Here is a 19,016-nt window from a genome sequence, read left to right on the forward strand (position 1 = left end):
GATTCTGATTCCAATCAGTCCTTATTGGATCTGGGACACTGTTGCTTCAGCTGTAGTGTCTTCCTCAGGGTTTCCTCAGCGTTAAGTCTTTTTTATTTATATTTTGGCTTGTGACCCCTTACAGGTTGGACATGAGGCCTGTTCCTTCTGAGATTGTTATTTGAAAGATATTTTCATGCTGGTAGATGTTTAAGTATCCAGTATTTCACAAGTAAAGAGGGCCAAGTAGGTTACCTTGAAATACAAAAAATAACTCTGGAACATGAGGCTGCACATGATGGTGAGAAACTGGTGCACAACAGGAGCAGCTTGGCCATGACGCATTCCGACACTGCACACATTAACACAACTGATCATACTATTTACATACTCATTCATTATATACAGCGTTACAGCTGAAGAAAAAAGGACTTCACCATTTATTCATATTGACCAGTCTTCACATTTCCAGTTAAGCTGTTCAAAGCACTACAGCTGACCTCTGCAGAGTTATGTTAGTGACTGCACTGTTCCCCACAAGCTCGTACAATAAGCTAAGACTGTCTTGTCCACACACACAGATATAGCAACAACTGATCCACTTGGTGTAATGTTCCAGTGTTGACCAGCTCCATCAAACTGCAGGTCCCAGCAACTCCTCCACAGCTGTCCGTCCACTAAAGATAACGTCGTTCACTGACACGCCATCGTAGGAGGAACCAATCAGAGATAGCGAGAGGTGATTCTTCTTTATAAAGCTACGCATGGACTCTGGAAAGGCAGACAGACGCAACATAAAGTGATGTTTCACTTTGTAAATGCGTAATTGTTCGATGTAATGTAGAAGTCAAAACTTACCTACTCTCCGGAAGTGTCCCTGATAATACTGAGGTATACAGTCCTGACAGAGGAAACAAGGCTGTCACTAATGCAACATACCAACAATGTAGCTGACAGTATGACAAATATATGAAGTTCATTTTAATTTGACATGAATTAACAATTTGAGTTAACATTTATTTACGCAGACACAGTCCTGCCATACCCTCTGTAGAGCCACCCAACTCCAGCTGGGTGCTGTGGTGACTCCCAGGTGGCTGTGCACAGCCTCAGTGGCTCTTGCTAAAAGACACTCCTTTGTTACTGCTTCTGGGGACCCAAACACTTCCTGGAACCAGGCCCCACCCATCATCACCTAGAAGACAGTGATGACCTTAGGTCAGAAGTGCAGACCCACTTCACTCACTTTGTGACGGGAGAAAAACAGGGTTCTTCCCTGTAAAGCACTGCATGCCTGCCCAAGCAGCGGTACTTCTGTGTATGAACAATGTAATCATGTCATCCTCTTTTAGCTCATTGTTTGGGGTTTTCTGGTTCCCGCATCAATTTGTTTCACTGTATGCTAACCCAACCCCTCATCTCTGCATGACCGCTCAGCGATCACGTTACACAGATTATTTAGACGTCTATTGAAGAGCAGGCTGTGACTTCACGAGCTATGTAGCCCCTGGATCAATGACATCAACATTGGGGAGGGCAGCAGGATATGCCACCCTCCCTAATGTCCATCAGACCATCGGCACCTAGGACCTCTACGATTGACTATATGGTGGGGGTAATGTCTGCAGAGACACCCCCCCCCCCAAAACACGCACACACTTTTCAGGACACAGTATTTTAAAGATAATTCTCTAAACATCAAAATAATATCTTTATTGTAAAGGCTGTAAACAACAACCATAAACAATCAATGAGCATGCACCTGGGGAAGGCTCGTTGAGATACTATCATACAGACGGTACGCAAATAAGGTCAGTAATTTTGATTTTGAACTCCCCTTTGTTCAGGGACACATTTTTCCATTTCTGTTTCACATGTCTGTGAAACTTTGTTCAGTTTATGTCTTAGTTGTTAAATCTTTTTATGTTCATACACATAGTAAGATAAAAGCAGTTGTAAGTGAGAGGATGTATTTTTATTTTTTTTGCTGTGTGTGTGTGTGTGTGTACCGTCAGTCTAGTAGTCTGTCCATTCGGTCTGTTGTGTTGAGGGAAGGGAACAGAGTCATAGACCACCCCTAGTATACCCCGATCCTCTGATGATGGAAGCAAGTGACCAAAACCCTGACAACGCACAGGGATGGTGTATTAGTTTTGTCACTTTACTGGGAAAGTAAAGCAACTGATGCTGAAAATATTGTGATTTATTATCAGATCCACAGAATTATGTAGAATTGTTTGCCTTGATGTTGGCACCTGAGGAGGGGGCACTGGGTCATCAGAATGTGCTTGGTGCTACTTCACAGGGATTGTTTATGCCATGTTTTGATTAGCACATTTTTACACACAAGAATGAGCTTGTTAATCAGGAAATGCACAAATTTATAATCTTCAGTCATTTTCTAATCAGTATGTGAACAAAGAAAATTGCTAATTTGTTGTTTGTTTTCAAATACATCTACCACTTTCACTTCCAGCCATCTAATGGCCCCTGCAAAGCATTTGGAATTTATAAAGAAAGTTGTGCATGTCCTGCTGTAATCCTCACCATTACAGGCAGGATGTCACCCTCATACTCCAGATTAACCACAGCGACTGTTACTGTGGAGATGTCCTGCAGCTGCTGGATGAGAGGTTGACAGGAGGAAGGCAGGGCTGAGGAGAGGGCTGGAGGGGGGGCACAGAGAGGTGGAAGAAATAACTAATCTATTGTGTTACAATGACTTTAAAGAAGTTTGGTATTTCAGAAACCTGTGTACACAAAACAGTTTTATTTATTATTTTATAACTACATACTGAGTTAACCCTTTTAATTTTCTAAAGTCAAATTATACTTAATAGGCACGTTGCAGTTCCTGCTGCTTATCAGATGAAATTAGGAGAGCTGAAGTCCATGACTGATCTGAATGGATTCTTTCTGTTTCTGTCATGTAAGACAAAACATTCCTACAGTCATATTGTGTTAGCCACCACTTGCCTTTAGCAGGCAATGCAGAGATGATGTGGTCAGCCGATATGACACCATCCTCCAAATGGATCTGCAGACACACATGAATTACGAAAGCAGCCAAATAACACAAGCATGGTATTTTTTCAGGCTGGAAGCTCCGCTAAGACATGCTATAGCAGGTATATGGTATATCACATTGCAACCAATCGATCGAACAGATAACAGACATTTAAAAAGGCAGGTCTTATCTAATATGAACCTGTCAGAGGGCTAACGCCAAAGAGAGGAGGAGAGAGTGATAGCTGGAAGAAAACACTGACTCAGGCCCTCAGGCTTGAGGTTCATTCCTCTAGACCTAACAAATCCTTTCCCCAGTACTACCTTGTCACACTGGGTAAGTGAAAAGTTTGACCTGCTGGTGGTGCTAGTGGAAAGGCATGCTGGCTAAAAAATTGAGTCAGCCACAGTCATCTGGAACACACCTTAAGATTCATAGTCTGTGGACCACAAATGTCTGTAGAAAAGTTCATGGCAATCCATTCCATAGTTTAGATATTTCACTAATGGCACTAGGTGACAAGCCAGGGAATCAAAGATGTCCTCAGAGCATCCTTTGGGACTCATGAATCTTGGAACAGTTTCATGGCAATCAAATAAATAGTGGTATTGATATTTCAGTCTGGAAAGTGGCAGGCCAAACGACCAATGCTAGCATGGCTAAACATGGTGCACAAACACTAAAGTTGAGTTATTAAAATTTAGAGTATAACCTTGTTCTGCAGACAGGGAACACACCACGCTCACAGTCATGTTCACTAACCTTCCAACCAGAGGCTGAAGGACTGATCTGTTTAACAGCGGCCTCTTGGTGAAGCTGCACTCTCTTGCTCTGTTGAAGGTACTCAGTGATGGATTCTGGGATGGACTGCACTCCCCTGCTCAGGGACCACTGGGCCCAAGACTCTTTCATAGATCTCTGAGCCAGAGGGCCAGGGGGGACCACAGGAGTGGGACCTGCAGGTTTCCACACAAACAACTTCAGTGCTAAGAGGAATGGTTCTTTCACGTTGTCTGTTATCTGTGTGCCATTATGAGACTAATGTCAATGAGACTGAAAAACACAGGAATAATCCTCCTTTAGGTTTAAGTTAGAGTGCATTCAAAATCTAATGTGCTCATTTTCTCCTGACCCTGCCTAATAAAGTGCTTTACATAAGACAAACAAATGCATTCCAACTACATTTAAAATAATGAAGAGGAAACTAAAGTAAAGCTGAATCAAACAAAAAAGTTAATAAAATAGAGTGAACAAGGAATGCAGTTTCAGAGCAGATACAGTGCAGTAATATGTAGCGCTAAGATTAATAAGGGAAAGTACAGAAACTTAATCAGAGGTTGAAAGTTTGTAATTAAGATTTGGCTACAGTGAAGTAACATTTTAGATCATCTGGAAGTTATGTGCAGCATCACAGCTGAACACAGCTTCACTGTTGGGTTTTAAGTCCAGGTTCTACAAGCTGACTTAGATCTTCACTTCATAAGTGAAGATCTAAGTCCAACAGATTACAAGGATTTGGCCATTAGATGTAACCTTTGGCCTTTCCTTATTGATGCCAAATACAATGACTTCAGTCTTGTTGATTTAATTGCTCATATAATACAATATAATGGAATATAATACAGTACTCATATATGCCACTTTTATGAAGCTCACAATGTTACATTTTTGTGAGACTTGATAGAGGTGGGCATCTGCTACAGATGTAACCAAATACTGCCATCTGCACGTTGCCTAGTGGATCATATCAAACCAAAAAATTGCAAAAAATCTTGGCATCTGGTTTGACAGTAATTTAAGTTTTGAGCAGCACACCACAAAGCTTGTGCAATCGTGTTTTTACCGTCTTAGAAATATCAAAAATATGATCAATGTTAAAGGTCCAGTATGGAATATTTCTGAGGATGGAAATGGAATACAAGATCCATAACTATGTTTTCTGTGGTGTCTAAAGAACTGTGATAACTATGTTTATTACCTGGTTCCTGGTTCCTGTGGAACCAGGTTCCAGTTTGGGTTCAGGAGGCAGACACCATCTCCACATTTAAGAGTAGGCTTAAGACTTTCCTCTTTGATAAAGCTTATAGTTAGGGCTGGCTCAGGTGAGTCCTGAACCATCCCTTAGTTATGCTGCTATAGGCCTAGACTGCCAGGGGATTTCCCATGATGCACTGAGCTCCTCTCTCCTCTACTTTCTCTCCCTCTGTATGCAACCTCATCCCATTATTGCATGTTACTAACACAACTTCTCCCCTTTCCGGTAGTCTTGTGCTTTCTCGTCCCTCGCCTCTCTCCTCCTATCACTTCCTGCAGGTGTTTCTGGCTCTGGAGCTGTGGAGTCTGGATCTGTGGTTGCGGGTCACCTGCTGCCCCCGTGTTCCTGCTCAACACCCTCTGCTGCAACGACTATTGTTGCTAGTCTTATTGTTATTATTGTTATTATAATCATTAACATTACGATTGTTACCATTAACACTACTATAAATATCTGTACCATTTTTCATTCAGTCTATAGCAACATCACCTTTACTGTGTGTACCTCTGTGTGTATATGTGTGTAGGCTTTTTCTCTGTCTCTCTGTCTCTCTCTCTGTCTCTCTCTCTGTCTCTCTCTCTGTCTCTCTCTCTGTCTCTCTCTCTGTCTCTCTCTCTGTCTCTCTCTCTGTCTCTCTGTCTGTCTCTCTCTCTCTCTCTCTCTCTCTCTCTCTCTCTCTCTCTCTCTCTCTCTCTCTCTCTCTCTCTCTCTCATTTAGATGGTGGGTGAGAATATAAAACATAATACTGAAAGTCACTTACACGATGTTCGGTTAGCTCAGTCGGTAAAGCGCAGGACTCTCACCTAGAAGGTTGTGTTTGATCCCATGTTAGAACAAATCAATTTTTTTCTCTCTTCGATAAGTTGATTCTGCAGCGACTGTTTCTCAGGCTCACAACAAAATATGTGCTGCAGTGTGTGTGTTCTGGTGTTTGATCTGGAGTAGTTTGGTCCTACGCTCAGGGGGCAGTGGTAGACTGGACAGATTTGCAATTCACAACCCTCGCCACTAGATGCTTGAATTACTGCAACAGCACTTGCTTGACCCAAAAATCTATTGATCAGCACCAGACTGTCCAGAACTCAGCTGCCAGGCTTTTGACCAGAACAAAGAAGTATGATCACATCATCCCTGTTTTAGCTTCACTACACTGGCCCCCAATATGTTTAAGAATAGACTCTCTTCCTGTTATATCTCTAACGTTTAGCAGAGGTCTGCTGTCTGTTGTCTCGACTGAAAACTAAAGGGGACAAAGCATTTGCAGTCACGGCCCCGAGGCTCTGGAACAGCCTGCCCAAAGAAATCAGGGCAGCTGAGTCAGTGAACATTGAGAGCATACTTTATTTTCCTTTTATTCCTGTATTTTATTTTAATGAAGTGTTTTCTTGCTTTTACTGTGTATCTTATCTGTTTTGTCTTTGCACTTGTGAAAGCACTTTGTAACGAGCTGTAGAAAGATTATTATTATTATTCTTAATTATTATTTCATGTTTGAAACTTTAATAATGATAATAAGTTGATAATTCTTTCAGTTCATTTCCATTTTATTTTTTTTACTTACTCTCTTTTCTGCAGTCAAGGGGTATAATAGGGCATAAGGGGTAGGTGTTCTTATCTGGATATTGTAAAGACTGAGATGTTGATAACGTCTTGTCTTTGTTTTTGATGAGCTTGTATGTGGATATTTAATTATGGTGTCTATATTACTTGTATGAATGCACTCAGTCTCTTTTGTGTTATGTTCCTATATCCTCACAAAAAGAAAATGAAACTAAATGCCCACACAGTAGTAGTAGTACCTGAGCCCAGCAGCATGCCCAGAGTCAGGGAGCCTCTACGCTGCTCTGCGTGGTAGAAAAGAGGAAAACAAGAACGCACACTCAACTTCCTGCAGTCCCCTGCAAACACACCACGACACAAACTGTCCACAGCTATGTCTGCCAGCTACACGCAGGGAGAAAGGAAAACAGAATTATGGTCACAGAAGACTACTGGTGACATGAATACATGTGAATTTCATTTAATCAATGTTAAAAGTCTCTCTGTCTGTCTGAGCTTCTCCCCACCTCCTTTCCCAGCCTCCTAGAAACAAATGAATGGATGGACTCATCCTCTTCCTTGCTTTTCTTTCTCAGGATCTCCATGGCAACACTCAACAGGAGGGGACGAGAGAAGGGGGGTACAGTCCGCAAAAGTCCACTGAATACAGAGAAGGAAATTGATACAGCAGTATTTAGTAAAAAAAAACAATAAAATGATGATATGAAATGAAACATTCATCATTATAAACCACCATCTTATGGTTAGAAAATACACATTCCTTCATAAATGAAAATACACTACTGGCCACTGTATTAGGAACACCTGTACAATCTAAACACGACAGCAATCTTTACAAAGCTATAATGCTTTGTATTCATTTGACGTTGTTTGAAACATGTAAATTCAATGACATGTCTATCACAGGTAAATGCAGTGTTGTACTGGACTACTTTGTATTGAGGTGTTCCTAGGGCTGGACTGGGACAAAAAAATAAATTTGCATTTTTGGCCCAGGCAGCCCACCAGAATAGGTCGGACACCCTTCACCAATACAGCACCCTTGCAGTCCTCTTAAAGATGTGTACCTAGGGCTGGGCAATAAAACAATAATGATAATTATCACAATATAATTTTCCTCAATAACAATATAATGTTTAATATATCGTCAATAAAGATTTGGTTTAATTCATTTGAATCACAAACAAATTAGCACTTAATTTTTCTATTAAAAAATATTTATTTTGTTGAGGAAAAGAGGCCTGAAAAAAGATTAACTAATCATATTTGTTGAAAATGGATTTTATCATAATAGTTTTGAATGTTCCACCTCAGATTTGTGAAGTGATTCACTGTTTGGCATCAAGTGTTTGTCACATTCTGACCATAAAGAAAAGTTTAACCACATAGTTAACCATCTGGTTTCTAAAATTTTCACTCAGAAGCAAAATCTGCCTTTAAAATGGAAAGAAATAAAGAATTTGACATTTATCGTGATAATTATCGATATCGAATGCTATGAAATGTTTTTATTGTGATAACATTTTTGGCCATATCGCCCAGCCCTATGTGTACATACCTTAATATTCCCCAAACCACTATAAAGCTGAGTAGTAAGTGCTGTGGATAACTTTACCACTGCAAGTGGATCAGAGTACTATTCACATTTACTGACTCCCTGGTGATCAAATGTGGCCATGGAGTAAACAAGCCATACTTATGTAATTGTCAAAAAAAGTAAATAAATATAGAGCTGTTTATTTATGCATGTAGCGGATGAAAAGAAACACAGGACAAGTGTGTTGCCTTTAAATTAAAATATTTTACTTAATACATAAGCATCCATTCATTTTAGCACAGTGCACTACAGGAGTTGTATAACAGGCTGTTATACAGTCCATCTTTATCAAGGGAACCCTTAGCCTAATAATCTTATGACGGTACCATGATACATATGATTCTTAAAACCTGCCTCACCTTACTCCTGAAGGCATCTTGTGGAGCTGTCTGTTGACGTATAAATATCTGTTCTTGGAGGCGACATGACTGTAAGTGACAGGCAGAATCTCCCCCCCAAGACCCAGGTCGTCCACCTACACACACATTACAGGTTTTATGGGTACAGTAGAGACAGACAGGAAAGGCAGGAAGGAGAGAAGGGTACAACATGCAGCAAAGGGCCCAGGCCGGACTCGAACCTGGTAAGGACTCCTAGATATGCAGTATGCATTCCACTACCACGTGAGCTTCCGCAGCGCCCCACCATTACACTTTTTAATAATGAAACTGTTTTCAATGTTCCCAAAAAGACAGAAGCTCACTTTTGAACCTTAAGGGTCTTATTTAGGCTGAAACTTACATGTGTAGCAGTTTCAGTGCAGCCTGTTTATTATGTAGATATTTAGACATTGGCACAGTTTTCCCAAACAAAGGTCCTGTATGTCAGATCAGACTTCAGCCTGCCATCCTCAGACAGTTTGATTTCCTCTATTTGAGATGCTGCTTCATCTGCCATTAACAGCTTTTAAACAGGCCAAGTGAAACTAAGCACATATGTCAAAGTCTCCATTTTCATCTGTAATAATGAACATGTGATGATAAACAGTCTTTGAAGTGATTCATTGATGTTTTATGCAGAAATCCTCAGTAAACGCACCACTGACTGTTGTCTCACTACTATGGTAGAACTCACCATATTGAGTGTGTTGCGTCCCACTGCCCCAGCAGGTCGAATCCCTCTGGGTCCATGTTCAAACACTGCCCCATCTGACCTCCTGGTTGACCACAGCCAACCTCCAAAACGACAGCTGGACTCCAATAAAATGACCTGAAAAAAAAAACAAAAAACCGAACAAAAAAAATGCACAGAAGCTCAGAAATGAACGGCAAATTTAGTAGAATGTAGTACTGTAGTGTAGTTCATTCCATACAGACATACATTAATGGAAACTACTGCATGCCTACAACGGTAGATAAAATAAATCAAAATTTCACACATTCTTGACCTTGGTAACACATATAAGAGGTCAAAAAGGCTCAACTTTTCCTGACCTTTCTTCCTTAAAAAGGCCATGGAATATGTAAATGTAAATGCTCTGTACTTGTATAGCGCCTTTCTAGTCTTTTCGACCACTCAAAGCGCTTTTACACTACATCTGCATTCACCAATCACACACATTCATACACTGAGCCTAAGTGCTCAAACGGAAACTAACATTCACACTCACTCATACACTGGCGGAACAGCCGCCAGGGGCAATTCGGGGTTCAGTATCTTGCCCAAGGACACTTCGACATGCAACCAGGGGGAGCCAGGATTGAACCGCCGACCTTCCGATTAACGGCCAACCCGCTCTACCTCCTGAGCCACAGCCGCCCCCAATAGAATAGAAATAGAATAGAATATTTTATTTCAGAATATTTTATGATTTTTCTGAAACACAGTAGCATGATTTGCAAAATGGTTAGCTGTGATGCAATGTCCTTGTGATTTGTAATAAATTGGCTTAAATATGTTATCTAATACTTCTTTACATGACTGGGTGTGCCAATTGACACTGAGCTCATTCCAGGAAATTTCATTTCCACACCAGGAAATGAGAGCTGAAATTCTGAACTCTTGTCTCAGACTCCTCTTTTGATCTTAAACCCAAATGTCTTCAGTGAACAACAGAAACAAAGGAATTTACTTTTTGGAGGGGACTGTATGTATATATAAATAAATATATAAGAACAGATAAGGCATCAGGATTAACTAAGCCTGGCTGTTAGCCTGGTCTGGAGCAGGCTAGCTGCACAAAATAAATCGCCATGGTAACTTTTGTGTTACTGCTTTTGTGAAACCGAGTCACAGCTTAATTCAGCCAGGATATCTGGAAAATCCCGGCTTAATCCGCTATCTTGGTGTTGTGAAACAGCCCTCAGGTAAATCAATAACATACTTAATAATTTTGTTTGGAAAAACACACACCATCACCTGAAGAAAGAAATACTGTCTCAGTCCAGAAAGGAAGGTGGTTTTGAATTATTAAATTTAATTGACTTAAAAAACACATTTAAAGTGAAATGGATTAAGGAATGTCTTAAAGCCCCAAATTCGTTCTGGTATTTTATTCCAAATAATATCTTAGGTGGGATTTATTTTCTACTTGTAATTTTAACATTTCCAAATTGCCTATTAAATTATCCAGTCACTTCTTGCCTGGAAGTTGTGTTACACACACAATGTTTTGTCACACAAAACTGTCATATGGAATAATGGAGATAGTACTTTTGGGAAAAACATCTATCCTTAAGCCACAATGGGTGGATAAAGGCATTATTTATGTGAGTGAGCTCTTTGATGTCAATGGTGTTAAGTTTTGATTCAGATTCCTGTATATCTTGTAATGAAAGCTACTGCCAATGGTCTATCACAGTTAATGAAATGTCATCTTCAATATCAGCAAGCACTGAGGTTAGATCCCCCTTTGACGATAAATAGTATTGATATTATGAATGCTAAATGCAACAATAAGCATGTGCTAATACACACAATAATATATGGAAAATTATTCCCAAAGGTAAATTCATCTGGGAAACGATACTCACAGGTATCGATTTGACGAAGGCATGGTTACTCCCATCCAAATTTTGTATGAACAATAAGATTAAAGAAGTGCAAATCAAAATTTTACACAATATATACCCAAAAAATGTACATTGCTCTAAATTTTTAGATAATGAAAACAAATGTGTTTTTTGCAATGCGGACCACAATCATTACAGCATCTATTTTTTTCCACTGTGTACATTCCCTTACCTTTTTGGACTCGTATGAAAGACTATATTATGGGTGAAACTAAAAACAATGTTAAAATTGACTGTATACATGACATTACAATGAAAAATGTAATGTTAAAGAAATTGTAAACTATCTGATCATACATGGCAATTCCATATACAAAAGTGCAAAAATCACAAAGACTCTCCACAACTTTGCTGGATTTCTGTGCAAATTTAAAGAGTACATTAAAACCTTTAAACTTATTGACTTTGAAAAATGTCTATCAAATTGTACAACGAAACCTTTATAGAGAATAAATCTTTTTTGTTTGTTGATTTTTTTTCTTATGTCATATGCTGTTCCTCTACAGCTTTATGTTGACTAATTCATCTGTACACTTTAATGCTGAGCACGTCTGCTGTATCTGTACATGTGTTGTTGTCAATAAAGAAGAAAAAAAGTGCGTTAGCTAACAGTAGCCTCAAAAGAGCTACTGCGGGTTTTTGTACCAACACCAGTGTGGGTGTGTGTGGGTGGGTTACCTTGGTAACCTGAGGGCTCTTGCAGAGGTAGTAAGATGCTGCCAAACCCCCAATCCCCCCTCCAAGGACTGCAATCGTTCTCATCGCCTGGTTGCAAACAAACAACATCCAATTAACAACAAAGCTTTCACAGGGGGAGAGGACAGGACAGAACAGTGGAGGACAGGAGAGGACAGGAGTGGAGAGGACAGAACAGTGGAGGACAGGAGAGGACAGGAGTGGAGAGGACAGAACAGTGGAGGACAGGAGAGGACAGGAGTGGAGAGGACAGAACAGTGGAGAGGACAGGAGTGGAGAGGACAGAACAGTGGAGGACAGGAGAGGACAGGGGTGGAGAGGACAGAACAGTGGAGGACAGGAGAGCTGAACACAGGATCTGGCTGATGTGCTGTGACAGGGCGTGTCTGGTAAATGGTGCCTGCTGATAATGATATGGTAAACGCCTAATCTGTCCCCCAGCAGTGTGTCCAACTGTCCACCTTTTTTGGTGTTTAGCCCTATAAAATGTTGATGCTTATAAAAATATAAGTGATGCCAACGTCGGAATTTCAAATGAAAATCGAATTATCTGAAGGAAAGTGAGTCAGGCAGGCAACAAAGTGACGCTGTCAGAGCAGCGGTGTAGCAGGGGCTTTGAATGCACCTCCTGCACCTCCAAGTACTGTTAATGATATAAAATGATATACTATTCTTTGTGAAGTCATCGGTGTTGATAAATGACTCTTTGTATATGTTTTATGGAAGTTTAGAGTCATCAATATTTTTATCACACTCGGTAGAAGTAGCATTCCTTGGGATTCAGCAGAAATCAGTGGTGATAACGACAGAAGTGTCTGAAAAATACCTGAGCAGGTGGATGCTTTATTCAGCAGATCAGGTGACGTAGGCTACTTGTCGAGATTTACATCCACCTCTTTTCTCAGCATACATGAGTGTTAACACCGGCCAATAACTAAGATAATGTGCTTCCTATGGAGTAAAACCTGAATCACACAGACAGCCAGAACTGAGGCTCTGACTGTGGTGTGACGTTTCAGAACTATCGAAGAGACTGGAAACGAATATAAAAAATATATATAACGTTACCTCCACACACACCGACACTGCCTTCACTGCGGTTTGCTCAAACACAACGACAGGAGACTGTCCGCTATCAGCGTCATACAATACAGGAGAGCAACGTCTCTGAGATGTCTCTGATAACGTCCACCTTCCGTATGCACTGTTCCGACACCGGCTACTTCTCTTCTTCTTCTTCTTCTGGTCACTGGCGGATTGCAATCAACTTTTAGGTGCATACCGCCACCTACTGTATTGGAATGCGTAACATCACACCACAACGAAACGTTTTAAAGTGCTCTCATATTCTGCTCGGGGTTGGTTTCTACTTTCTGGCAAGTACAATAACGCATTTTATGTTGTTTTGGCCATTTAGTTTTGGAATGAAGTCAAGTCATTTTGAGGCAGAATCTACCTTTCAGTCAACATGTAGAAGCTGCAGTCACTTTCTGGCAAGTGGAATACTGCATTACATGGGGTGTATTGGACATTAAAAGGTATTTAACAGGTAAAAAGGACTGTATTGGTTGGTACACAGCAAGTTAAATAATGTAGAGTCATAAGGATAATTGCAAAAGAGAACATGTCTTTATTTTATATATATATATATATATATATATATATATATATATATATAACTCAGCAGTGAGTCATGTTAATTATAGGCTACATTCCATTTTCCAAATATAAACAAAGATATTGGACATGTATGCCTACCAAAGAAATAGTCCATCAGCAACAACAGGCTTCTATTATTGCCTGTAATCACATAAATGTCATGCCTGGTTATGCTGTAAACTGCAAACACTTATTTGGCCACAATTGTGATTATTCTGTTAAAAGAAAAGTTAAAGTATCACAAATACATACCTTGTCTGCACTCTCATTCCAATTTACTCCCAACAAAACATATCGCAAATGCTTTTTATAACTGCTAAGGAGTCCGTGCATAATATCACCATATCAGGTCTGACCTCTTCAACCCACTTTAATGCAATGATGACTGCAACTATTTCTGCTGTATATACAGATGGCTTGTCTGAAAATCGTTTTGGGATATTTATTTTGAATTCTTGACCATTAGCTATAAGATTTCTAGCATCCCACTGTAGTATGTGAAGAACCATAAAAAGAGTCCCATTTTTTTTCCATTTTCAGTTATGGTCAACAATGCATGTATTTGATCTGCTTTAATATCTTTCATATCAAGGAGTTTTCCTGCTGCCTACACAACAGCCTTAATTCTGTCACTTTTCTTTTGGAACTGGGATGCAACATTGATGGTGTGACAAATGAAACCCACAAAGTTCACTTTCTTCACTACCAAAGTATCATCGTCAGCTTTACATTTATGCTCACAACCATTCTGTGTGTGAGCTGGAATCTGGATTTGTGGCTGATTTACTGGTGTTATTTTTCTTTGGACCATTCCACCAGAGTTTTTGTTATTTGATCCTGTTTCTCTTACTTTCTTTAGAGCTTCTGCATATGGTACTTTGTTCAAACTCTTTGCACTTCACAACCACCAAATGCAGCACTATGCTCTCCTCCACAGTTACAACATTTAACCTTTGCACCCTTTTCACATTTCCCATACTCATGGTGACCTCCACCTTAGCTTTCCTTTGCACTGCTGAGCTCTGTGCCCCATTGTTTGACATTTATAGCATCTGAGAGGGGAAGGGATATATTCTCTCGAGCTGTAATTTGTGTATCCCATTTGCTCTGACGTGAGGGTTCTCTCAGATTACACTACCACAGATAATGTATCTTTTAATGATCCATTTCATTTATTTTAACCTTGTAAACTACTTTGCCTCCCTGAATCAAAACTGCTGAGATATCTCCTCTAAACTTTGCCATTGCTCCTTAGATGTGAGCCTTCATCCTTTCCCCTTGAAGTGAGGACATATTGTGAATCGTTTCTTGTTGTTGTTTGCTGCTTGCATGTATCACTATTCATTTGTTGTTCAAAAACCTTGCAAATTTAAAGAGGTGGTATTCTGCTCATTTTCAGGTTCAAAATCTTATTTAGTGGTTGTACCAGAACAGGTTTACATGGTTTAATTTACAAAAAACACAATATTCTTTTTGTCGTACTGCACATTGCTGCAGCTCCTCTTTTCCCCCTGTGTGGAAGACTTCGTTTTAGCTACGGAGTGATACATCTTGTCTCTACATGATCTTTGTTGGGAGTTGCACATGTGCAGTTCCTAGTTAAGGACTACTAGCCAATCAGAAGCAGAGAAAGGTGGGTCAGTGAAAAGATGTTAAACAGCTGATTCAGCTGTAGGCTAGTGATGGGAAAAATGAGTCTTTTGAAAGTCTCGAATCTTTTATATCTCGTCCCTTAAAATGAACAAATTTTTTCGAGTCAGTTTTATTATTTTTGTTCATTTGAACTAGGCTGGTTATTGCGGTGCTGCAGCCCTCTAGTGGGTGATGTCTAAAACAGTGCAGTTCTCAAACACAGAAGACTGCCTGGTTTTCTGTATTTGACCAATAATGCACAAATTCACCTCTTGATCGTCTATCATCCTCCTATAAAGCCCCATGGGGTCACAACCTAATTCAAACCATGTAAAAACCACAGAAATATGTTGTCAATATTAAATCGCCACTACTCCGGCTAAATCATTCCAGTTACACAATCTTTCCTGAGCATACATACAGACCAGTATATTGGTAAAGGACATTATATATATATTTATATATATATAATTATAATTACTACTTATCATTATATGTGCTCTTTCATACAGTAGCCTAACGTCCCTATCTATTAAAATCTATATATTAACATCAGATTTGCGGGGAATATATTGAAGTAATAAGCTTGACACACTATATGAATAAACACACTCTTATTAAAATTTAACCAATTTAATAATAATCTGGATAAAGCCATGATGTTCTTAAGAACTCCAGCACAGAGAGACGAACAAAGAAATATTAATACATTATATAAACGCAGTAGTTTGACAGTTTGGATGCAGAATGGGCCACATCAGGTCCGGATTCTGCAGATGGACAGAAACAAACGTGAGCACATTGCTCTCAAACACTGCCAGGTTGTTTACGAATTACTCCCTCAGACTACTCGTTCCTCCTGAGTCATATACAAGATTAGGTTAAATGAACGAAACGTTCTTTGAACGACGCAGCACTACTGTAGGCTACATGTTGCCGACCAGGTAGGCAATTTGGAGTTATTGATCTGTAACAAAAGTATCAATTCAATTCAATGAATAGCTTTATTGGCATGAATGTGTAACAACAATATTGCTTCCCCAGAAAGTCTGCCAATGATCAACAAAGCCCACATCGTTTGCTGGACACCACCTCAACAACCAGCGGCGGAATGACGACATGCGGCTATACATGTCATCACTGGTCAGATTTGGCAGGGGTCCAGAGAAAACTACGGTGTCCGACATTGTTTTTGCACATGTACACACCGACTCAACATTAATCTTAGTGACCTCCGATTGGCGTAAACGGGAGTCATTACCGCCGACGTGAATAACATTCTTACTGTATTTACATTTATCCTTAGCCAGCAGTTTCAAATAAGACTCAGTGTCGCACGCTCTGGCCCCAGGGATGCACTTAACTATGGCCGCTGGCTTCGCTAACTTCACGTTTCTCAAAATAGAGCTGCCAGTGATCAGAGTTGGTTTCTCAGCGGGTGTGTCGCTGAGTGGGGAAAATCTGTTCGAAACGTGAACAGGTTGATGGTGCCCCGTGGACTTTGAATGCTTACGACTATTCCTCCTTCGGACAGTCACCCAGCCCCCCCCCCCTTTCCTGGCTGCACAGGAGATGCCGGGGGACGGCTACCAGAGGCTAACTCAGGCCGTTCTACACCGACTACCGGGGACTGGCTAGCTACAGTAGCTAAAGACTGATCTACCAAGGTGCGGAGCCGGACTTCTAAATCACTGAGCCTCGCCTCCATGTCTATAAATAAAGTACACTTGTTACACGTACCATTACCGCTAAAGGAGGCAGAGGAGTAACTGAACATCTGACACACCGAGCAGGAGAAAGTAGGAGAGAGAGAGGGAGAAGGAGAAGCCATCGCTAGCTGCTAAGCTAAAGTCGCTAACGGCTAAGCTAAAGTACTGTTGCGTCAGCTACCAAAACTTTAGAACAACTATGAGATTGAACAGCAGTCACTAAAAGATGGAAAGAACTGTGAGTGCTTAGGCAAAATTACTGTAAAGAATAAGTGTTTAGCGGACAGTTGGCCGCTGTAATCTAACAAATGTAACTGTTATTTAGCGAGAGCAGCACAACACGGTACCAACACACAAGCACCGGAAACGGAAATGAGTCGACACGCTTACCGCAATACGTCAGCAGCAGTTCAATCAGATCACCACTGGGGAAGCTGGCAACCAACTGGAATGTCCCACCCTGTGAACCATCAAAGCATCATACAAACTACATCAATCAACCCCATACATTTCATTAAAGAAGTAATTAAAGAGTAAAGTAATCAAAGAGTATGTGAAGCGTATCAAAGCCGGCTTTACAAGAGTCACGGCCCTGTCCTTGCAAAGCTGGCTTTACTAGACCAGTCATGGAACACTCCTTGTAAAGCCAGCTTTGCTAGATGAGCTTGCGAAGCTGGCTTTACAAGGAAGCCCATTTTCACACTTTGAATCTAGCTGTTGGATTCTGTCCGAAATGCAGCACATACGGTGCGAGAGGGATAGCATCCAACAGCTCATTTCAGTGTCACCTCGGCTTTCCTTGCGAAGCCAGGAGACAAAACACAAGTTACTCAACACTAAACATCAGAGTAACATAAATAAACTAATACAAGCAGACAGATCACATATAAACTAACACCAACAAGGAACACAGACAGAAGCTAAGGTAAAACAGAACTCAGATAGACATGGGCAAAACACAAAAGTACAAAGACCAAAAACACTAAATGTTGGTGAACGAAGGTACAGCACAAAGAACTAAGATACGAGACAAGACGGATACTAAGTAAGATGTGGATGAATGAAATAATAAACAAGGATACGCGGAAACTAAAGCAGAAAGATCAAGGTCAAAATGACTAAATGGATCATAACCCCACAACCAGACAGGAACACAGAGTAATTGGACACAAGAAATAACTGAAACTCAAAACACAGGCTAACTATATAACAGATAATGGACACCTGGCAATAGACAGGACAGAACCCAAAACTCAACATACTATAAGACAGATACTAACAAGACTACAAATAACATGACTGAGAACCAAAACAGAGCAGACACGCCCACAGTGTGACAGCTGGGAGCAGAGTCTCTCCTCTTGTGGTAGCCAGCTCTGTCTGTGGCGACCCTTTTCTATGGCCAGGCTGTGTTCACTCAGTCTGTATGTTGTCAACATTTTTCTTAGTTTATGACATTTTATTGTGCTCAGGTAATTTGCCAGTGTGAATTCTCTTTTTATGGTCAGATAACATTGTAATTTACTTTGTGTTTTGGTTGTTTCTTTCCAGTATTCAATATATTTTTCTTTCTGCTTGTTGATAATTTGGTTTGGTCTGCTTGAGTTGGTGTTGCTGTCCTGAGGCTGTTGGGGACTTGTTACTACAGAGAGCCTCAGGACCTGTTGGCTGAGGGGACTCTTCTCTGGTTTCAGCTCCTGGTATGTTAGGGCTTTGTGATGATATGTCTGGGGGTTAACTGATTTTAAGTGATTGTAAAATGTAAGTGATCTTTTCTGTATTTATAGTAAGAGGGGCTATTGGCCGAGCTCTGCTCTGCACAGGTTATTTGGTGTTTTTCTTTGCACCTGCAGGATGCTCTTACAGAACTCGGTATGGAAAGATTCTATGATTGTTTTGTCCCATTTGTCAAATTTATTATTAAGTTTTGGCACCCAAATTTCTCTACCATATAGACTTATTGGTTCTAGTACAAATTGGAAAATCTCTTTGCTTTGTCCCTCAGATCTTTCACAGCCATGTTGAAGTTCCCTGTGTATGTAATGTTGAGGCCAAGGTAAGTGTAGTTTTTTGTGTGTTGTAATTTAGTGGTGTCTAAATAGAAATTGTGAGTAACCTGATTTCTGTATT

At 40.3% G+C, this 19,016-nt stretch overlaps 1 protein-coding gene across 3 annotated transcripts; it reads right to left on the reverse strand.

Moving 5' to 3' along the window:
- Positions 1 to 262: 262 nt before the first annotated feature.
- ppox (protoporphyrinogen oxidase) lies at positions 263 to 13,111 on the reverse strand. 3 transcript variants are annotated; one of them, XM_038710330.1, is made up of 13 exons: positions 12,955 to 13,111; positions 11,869 to 11,955; positions 9,254 to 9,388; positions 8,539 to 8,654; positions 7,089 to 7,221; positions 6,822 to 6,966; positions 3,749 to 3,942; positions 2,956 to 3,016; positions 2,527 to 2,645; positions 1,989 to 2,102; positions 1,025 to 1,174; positions 838 to 880; positions 263 to 750 (listed from the first exon to the last, which is right to left on the reverse strand). In XM_038710330.1, exons 2-13 carry the CDS (start codon positions 11,950 to 11,952, stop codon positions 614 to 616), a joined length of 1,431 nt encoding a protein of 476 aa, XP_038566258.1. In that variant the 5' UTR covers positions 11,953 to 11,955; positions 12,955 to 13,111; the 3' UTR covers positions 263 to 613. The 3 variants fall into 3 exon arrangements, with proteins under 3 accessions (XP_038566258.1, XP_038566259.1, XP_038566257.1); XM_038710331.1 differs by lacking the exon at positions 12,955 to 13,111 and adding an exon at positions 12,713 to 12,731; XM_038710329.1 differs by lacking the exon at positions 12,955 to 13,111 and having other exon boundaries at positions 11,869 to 12,087.
- Positions 13,112 to 19,016: the final 5,905 nt, after the last annotated feature.

The sequence above is a fragment of the Micropterus salmoides genome, unplaced genomic scaffold (genome assembly GCF_014851395.1).
Source record: "Micropterus salmoides isolate LMB-PRFRI ecotype aquatic unplaced genomic scaffold, ASM1485139v1 Ms_hic_scaffold_11, whole genome shotgun sequence".
Lineage (NCBI taxonomy): Eukaryota > Metazoa > Chordata > Actinopteri > Centrarchiformes > Centrarchidae > Micropterus > Micropterus salmoides.

What these genes read in the sequence shown, in the direction of transcription:
- ppox (XM_038710329.1), bottom strand. Translation starts at nt 11,976, where the DNA reads ATGTTGTTTGTTTGCAACCAGGCGATGAGAACGATTGCAGTCCTTGGA. An exon ending in AAGATGCCTTCAGGAGTAAG is followed by an intron (nt 7,222 to 8,538) that starts GTGAGGCAGGTT and finishes CTCTGTATTCAG; the next exon opens with TGGACTTTTGCGGACTGTAC. An exon ending in GGGCATGCTGCTGGGCTCAG is followed by an intron (nt 3,943 to 6,821) that starts GTACTACTACTA and finishes GGAAACCTGCAG; the next exon opens with GTCCCACTCCTGTGGTCCCC.